At 39.7% G+C, this 7,487-nt stretch overlaps 1 protein-coding gene across 1 annotated transcript; it reads left to right on the top strand.

The window, feature by feature from the left end:
* The first annotated feature begins 1,309 nt into the window (after positions 1 to 1,309).
* Positions 1,310 to 1,915, top strand: Rab9b (RAB9B, member RAS oncogene family). The gene has a single exon (XM_038317469.1). It carries the CDS (start codon positions 1,310 to 1,312, stop codon positions 1,913 to 1,915), a length of 606 nt encoding a protein of 201 aa, XP_038173397.1.
* Positions 1,916 to 7,487: the final 5,572 nt, after the last annotated feature.

The following is a 7,487-nucleotide window of genomic DNA, read 5'->3' as shown; positions in this document are numbered from 1 at the left end:
GCTATGGGATTTCTCCCTGAATTGAATTTTTTTTCTACAGACTCATTTCCAGCTCATTATAGATTATTAAAAATTTGCTCCCCATTCTGATTTTAGAACCCTAATAAAAGAATAAATCAACAAGAGGGACAAAGGAGAAGGCTGAAATTGTGAAAAACCCAGCTGGGTAAGTATTTCACGAGATCATGCTATGAATTTTGATATTTCACATTTTCTTCTGTTAAAGTGACTATAATTTTAAAAATAATTCCAAAATAATGTTAAGGGCTATTACGGTTTTGAATGACCTTTTAAATGTATTGCTGTTAGAGTCTCTTTTGCATGTACTTCTTTGATCAGTATTTAGGTTTCCTTCTTTTGAGGCTCTTGCATAATAAGTATTACTTTACCCAATTAATATCAACATTGTTGAGTTTCCATCATAGACCCAATGTGACAGTACCTAACAGAATATTTTATTTTAACATGTATCCTAAGTTGCCCATGTATAAATATTTTATGTAGGTAAAAGAAAAATGCTACATGACGATTATTGGTGCTTTAGATTTTATCATAATTTTTCATATATTGGTTTTGTGATAATAAAAACTAAATTCAAGAATACCATAAGATTCTCTTTTGGATAATACCTGTTACATTGTTACTAGTCAACTGTCAGAAACCTAAGTGTCATTGTACCATGAAAAAAAATGAAAGATCCATTTCTTTTTAGAGTAGCCATCTCAATGCAAGTATAATGGGAGGAAATACTTAGAGAAAGTTGGGTTTTTTCCCTCTTTTCCATATTCTTGGGTCTAGTCTAATTGCTCCCCAGATTTTGACCGACAGAATCAAGAATACAGCTTATATACCTTCCAATAACAGTTAGGTCCCTCAGGAGCAAACATTAAACCTCAAATAAGTTTCATATTTGCATCTTGTTTAGAACTGTCCAAACTGGAAGCTAATATGCTCACACGTTTGAGTGGCACACCTGTTCTAGGTTCTCTACCCTAGAGCAGTGTCAGACCTGAACAAATGATGGAGCCATCTGTTAGTTGGCTTACTCATGGCTTTCAGCCATCCCTTGCCCAGGTAAGAAGCCTCAAAAAAACTAGGTCAGGTTTCCCTATTTTATCAACAGAGGTTTCTTCCTTTCCCCTTTTTAAATTTAGTAGTGATCATGTAAGATCATTATCAGGAGTCTTATAATTCAGGGGAATTGTCTATGAAGTTGATTTGTCTCTGGCTTAACTATCTTCCTTCCTACCCTTTCATGTATTTTCAGGTTCTTTTGTTTGCAAACTTCTCCCTGTTTGGTGCTGCAACAATGAGTGGGAAATCCCTTCTCCTAAAGGTCATCCTCTTGGGTGATGGTGGAGTTGGGAAAAGCTCACTTATGAACCGTTATGTGACCAACAAGTTCGACTCCCAGGCTTTTCACACCATTGGGGTAGAGTTCTTAAATCGAGACCTGGAGGTAGATGGACGCTTTGTGACACTTCAGATCTGGGACACTGCAGGGCAGGAGCGTTTCAAGAGCCTTAGAACACCATTCTACCGGGGAGCAGATTGCTGCCTGCTGACGTTCAGTGTGGATGACCGGCAGAGTTTTGAGAACCTTGGTAACTGGCAAAAAGAATTCATTTACTATGCAGATGTAAAGGACCCGGAGCATTTCCCCTTTGTGGTTCTGGGTAACAAGGTAGACAAAGAGGATAGGCAAGTGACGACTGAGGAGGCAAAAGCCTGGTGCATGGAGAATGGAAATTACCCTTATCTAGAAACAAGTGCCAAAGATGATACTAATGTGACAGTGGCCTTTGAAGAAGCTGTTAGGCAGGTTTTAGCTGTAGAGGAACAACTGGAACATTGCATGTTAGGCCACACCATTGATTTGAACAGTGGCTCCAAAGCAAGTTCTTCATGCTGCTAGATGTAGGGATTCTGTTCAAGTGTGCACTAAGTTGGTTAGTCTGTAGCGTAAGAACTACTGTGCCCTCTGGTGGTATTCACACACACACACACACACACACACACACACACAGAGAGAGAGAGAGAGAGAGAGAGAGAGAGGAGAGAGAGAGGAGAGAGAGAGAGAGAGAGAGAGAGAGAGGCATGTGCGTGCGTGAGGGTAAAAGATAAGGTTCTACTTTTGAAACGGAACCTTTCAAATTGAAATTGTAGAGCAGTAAAAAACAGCTTTATTGAGCCAAGTGTATTATGCGTGAGTTCTGCTATTTTCCCCTTCTTGTGTGTCTCAGGACATTTCTGATTTTAGTCCTGAGAGATTTGTGTTTTTAAATCACAGTTTAAACCTAGAACCCAGCCGCATGAAGGAGTGAAAGAGCTTAAAGTGTTCCATTAAGTAGCTAGCAGATGCCACCACCAGACTCTTGCCAAGCAATTTATGACATTTCTACCAAAGGGAAAAATAAGATTCTGAGCTGTATTACAGCAAAAACAACAATGGAAGCGATGATTTCTAAGCATGAATTAGATAAAGGTGATGATGATTAGAAATGTAGATGTATAAAAATACACACTGACATGTTCAAATCCTTACCTACAGTTTATTCTCATATGAACGTAAGCAAAATCATCTCAGTAAGCATCGCGCTAATGACACTGGAGTTTGGTTCTAATCCATGTGTTTGAGTCACAGGACACTAGTGAATGGATTACGCTTAACTATGCCAACCCCGTCTGCAAATACTTGGTTGGCCCGCTTTTCCTTCCTAAGTCTGCTGCTGCTGCTGCATAGAGATGTTGCTTCCTTGACAGCTTATCAATTTAGTGATGCTGCTTTGGTATGTGACTTTGGGTGCAGTGCTCTCTGCCTGCAACTTAGACGATTCTATGGTTCACCATGCTGGCTCATGAAGGCTCCAGAAAAGATTGGAGAGTAATGGGCTTTTCTCACAGCTTCCTTCGCTCAGTTGTGCATTGTAGGGGGAGGATATGATGTCTCACTGGACGGTTCAGCTGGCCAAAGTCGGACATTAAAACTGGCAAAAGAGCAGAGGTTTATAAACTTTGGGTTAGAATGAATTTCTCGTTATTAGGTTTCTTCAAAAGTGAAATAGACTGCCTTAATAGTGACCGCCCTCCCAGGAAAAGTAGTCACTGCATGACCACCTGTTAAAATACTGTAAAAAGAATTTCTGTACTGGCTACATGTTTGGTATAAGGTTCCTTCAGGTTTAAGTTCTGAACTTACAAACTATGTCAGTGCCATGTTCTGCTTGGACTTCTCTGAAAACAATAGTTAAGACTATAGAGAGGGCCATAAAAATCCTCAAGCCATTCTGGGATTAGCCTTTAACAACAACCACTAATAGAAATATTCCAAAGACACAATGGTCAAAGAATGGTTTGACAATTTTTGAATACCACGACTGCCAATTATATTATTATATAATTAATATATATTAATGTATTATGAGTGTGCCATTTGGTTTTTCTGGGTTGATCTGCATAGATTTTAATCTGTGCTTTAAAACAGGTATGATAAAAATTATGACCCACTGTAGAGAGGGACGGTTAGATAAGGCCCCCCCAAAAGAGATTCAGGCCCGGGATGGGGTGGGAGCATTCACAGGAATACAGCCCAGAATTCTCCATTGTAGCCACACACGGAATCAGCCTTACATGTGGGACCTTATGTGCTTTAAGAACTCTGGTACTCTTTGGCCACACAAACAAGAGGAGGACAGTATTTCAACCCAGACTTACTCAGTATTTCCAATTATTCGTATAGTCCTGACCCTATTGTCCAATTAATTTAGATGCCAGAAGTCAAAGCCAGAGCTGGGACCCCCACAACTCTTAAATATTGGTCCCTATCCTGCCTATGCCTATAGCCAGCCACACTGGTTTCAATGTTCTCCAGTCATTTTGCAACAATCATGTTAGGGTGAAACTCTGTATGTCAGAACTGACAAATGGTAATTGTTTTTAAGTGCATGAGACCTGGGGCCTTCTCTTTCTCCTTGCATTCTGCTTATACTAGTTTCTATTTGTAGATCTCAGGCATTCATGAAGATCGCCATCAGCTCACGAAAACTACTTGTCTCTATAGAGTGGCATGTGGTCATTTGAGTAAAAATAAAAGTACAAGGGGATTCAATTCCTAGGCAACCTGTCCATTGAGGCAAGTGTTAATTTGATTGGCAGGTAAGCTGAAGCCCCTTTCTTCGTAGCCATACATACACCTTTAGTTTTCGCTACCAAGTTACATCACAATGTCAAGCACTTAGCAGTAAGTGACAAAACAGTGGCATTTTGATGAGTAACACTCAGTGGGTACTGACATGTAGTTTGGGTAAGATTTTAGAAAAAAACACACCAAAACCTGACATCTGTGGTACCAGGAACTGTGCATATGCGTTTTGAAATTGACTGTGTCTGTAGAATGTGCAGTGGAATATTTTCAGTAGGTGTTTTTTTTTTTTTATTGAACACTAGACTTTGGGAACAATGTACTTGTAATTGGAAGCATACCGTTTTTCAATAGTCCATTAAAACTCCATGCAGAATATTTATTTAGCTTCTTGTCACATGTTGGCTTTCAGGGGGCCTCAGGTTCCATGTCTTCAGTGGATTGGTGAATTTCAGGTGTCTTTGTACCTGCCTCAGCCATCTCTACTTTATCCTGAGGTATTCCACAATCCTCTTGTTGCAGGTGCTGCTAAACATCTCAAAATGTGTATATTTTGTTTCAGTTGTTTGAAAAAATCATCTGTGTCAAAGTGAATAAAAAGTGCATTTTGAATAACCAAAATACAATGCTTGTAGGGTTTTATTTCGCTCCTTTTCAGTATAGCAGATATGCCTGTCAGCCAAGCCCCTCTCTCAGATGGTACCTGATGTGGTTTCTGCATCATTTTTTAAGTGATACTCCAAGTGGCGCTCCCTATTTATCATCCAATAGTGATAGAGAAACAAACTCAAAAGATTGGAGGTTGGGGATTCCTTTTATTTTATTTTAGACCCTTCTGCCACGCATGGAGAGTTTTGGGACCAGAAGAATATGGATCTTAATCTGCTTGATTTTTAATCATAATTTTAAATGTTAAACTATTATAAAATATAAACAGAATATTCACATTCTCTTTATTTTTTGGCTAATAAATTACCTAGACATTAAAAGAATATGAAAATGTAGACAAACCAGGTCAGAACACAAAAGATAGTTTTTATACAAAAATGTTCTTTTCTCAGGACCATCACACTTTGGGCCATTAATGTTACACTAAGCATCAAATGGCTAAAACACATATGACAGTTTATTTGTTTATATGCGTGCACACGTGCGCACACCATAGTAGGTGTGCAGAGGTCAGAGGACAACTTTCTAACTCAGGTCATCAGGCTTGGTGGCAAGTGCCTTTACCAGCTGAGCCATATTGCCAGTTCAGCGACATTGAAATGATGAATGTCAGGCTCTCTAGCATACATGGTTCATCACGTTGCTTCTACCTGCTACAGATTTAGCAGTCCCACCCATTCTACAAACTTTTGGTTATTATACCTTCGCAGAGCCAAAAATATTCATTTTTTCTTGTTCCAGAATTATTACATCATACTTAAAATTCTACAATGATATGACTTTGAGACTATGGAAAGTCATAAATTTCTCATCACCTTAAATTTTTTTTTTTACAGTAGAGTTCTTGTAACATGCTTGAGGCCTTGGGCATGATCCCTATCACTGAACAAAAAGAGGGGAGAGGAAAGGATCTTGTCTTCCAGAATTGATATTTTCAAAACGGAAAACTACCTTTCTGTCTGACATTTTTCTGCCCTAATCATTGCTTATAGGAAAATCTCCTCTTGATGTCTTAAGCCATAATATGAAGTCTCATTTTGGGAACAATAGCTGAGATTTTCCCAGAAAGATGGAGGGTATACAAGATATGGTTTCTGTTCTATCCTAAAATTGAATATTAAAAATACTTTGGGAAACTGAGGTATCTGAATAATTTTATGATGGGACTTGAGATTGGCACATCTGTTTAATATTAACTACTTAGGGAAATCCTGCAACAATATTTTTTTTCAGTGTCACCGATCTAGATAGTCCTTCGTATGTTTCTTTCCTTGCTATGGAGAGACAAGATTTGACACAGAGTGATTTTTCTCATACTTGATTTCAGGGAAGATAAACTGTGATGCACTGCCATAGTCCACACAACAAAATGCCATAAGGCCAGCGGATTACAAGCAACAGAATTTTGTTTCGCACGGTTCTGAAGGCTGGCGAGTCTAAGACCAAGATTCTGATAGATTCTGTGTCTGGCGATTTCTCATTTACAAATGGCATTTTCTCATTGTGTGGTGAGCAGAAGGGGTCTCATTTTAATCAAAACACTGGTCCTATTCATGGAGTTAATGTCTTCACAGCCTAATTCACCTCGTCAAGTCCCTACTGCCTGATACTATCATCTGGCAAGTTAGGATTTCAACATGAATTAGGGGTGAGTGTGATGTGGGAGGGTCTTCTGTTTTAATAAAGAAACTGCCTTGGCCAGCCCTTAGGTGGGTGGAGTAGACAGAACAGGAAGAAGGAAGTGAGGTAGATGGCTCCAGTCAGATGCCACGCCTCTCCTAAGTTAGTCAGACTGACGAGCCTCTCCTCAGGGAGCCAGATGCGATGAAGCCAGCCACCAGGTCAGACATGCTGAATCTTTCCTGGTAAGACACCACTCGTGGTGCTAAACGGATTATTAGATATGGGTTAGTCAAGATGTGAGTAAGAGGCTGAAACTAATGGATCAAGCAGTGTTTAAAAGAATACAATTTGTGTGTTGTTATTTTGGGTTTTAAGCTAGCCGGTGGCTGGGAGCCGGGCAGGATGAAAAGCAGGCCTGCAGCTCCTCACTACATGAGTGAGCATAAACATTAGGATCACAGCAGACATATTAATATCTGTCTATTTTGGAGTAGTCACTAATGTTCCCTTCCTCCAAGCAAATATCTTTAATTACCCTAGCTTTTCACACCAATGGAGCCTTTACTATTTAACCTACTCTTTTCGTGTGGGGTGGGGAAGTTTGAGACAGTTTCTCTGTGTATTTCTGTCTGTCCTGGAACTCACTCTGTTGACTGAGCTGGCTTCGAACTCACGGAGATCTGCCTGCCTCTGCTTACTGAGTTCTGGGATTAAAGGCGTGCGCCACCCTCGCCTGGCTAATCTGCTCTTTTAAAGAGGGTAAAAGGAGAATTGCAAAAGCTAGGCATGTTTTACAAAATAAAAAAAAACATTATTTTAAAAGAAATATTAGGGGCTTGGAGAGATGACTCAGCAGTTAAAAGTGCATGCTCCTCTTACAGAGGCTTCCAGCACCCGAGTCAGGAAACTCACAAATACCTCAAACTCCAGTTCCCTGGCTATTGAAAGTCTCTGGATTCTATGGGCATCTGCAGTCACATGCACACACCCACAAAGAGATATACATGCACACAAATAATTTTTAAAGTACAGGAAACCTAAAAAGCTAAAGGCT

The sequence above is a fragment of the Arvicola amphibius genome, chromosome X (assembly GCF_903992535.2).
Source record: "Arvicola amphibius chromosome X, mArvAmp1.2, whole genome shotgun sequence".
NCBI classification, from domain to species: domain Eukaryota; kingdom Metazoa; phylum Chordata; class Mammalia; order Rodentia; family Cricetidae; genus Arvicola; species Arvicola amphibius.
This window is presented reverse-complemented; position numbering and strand designations above follow the sequence as displayed.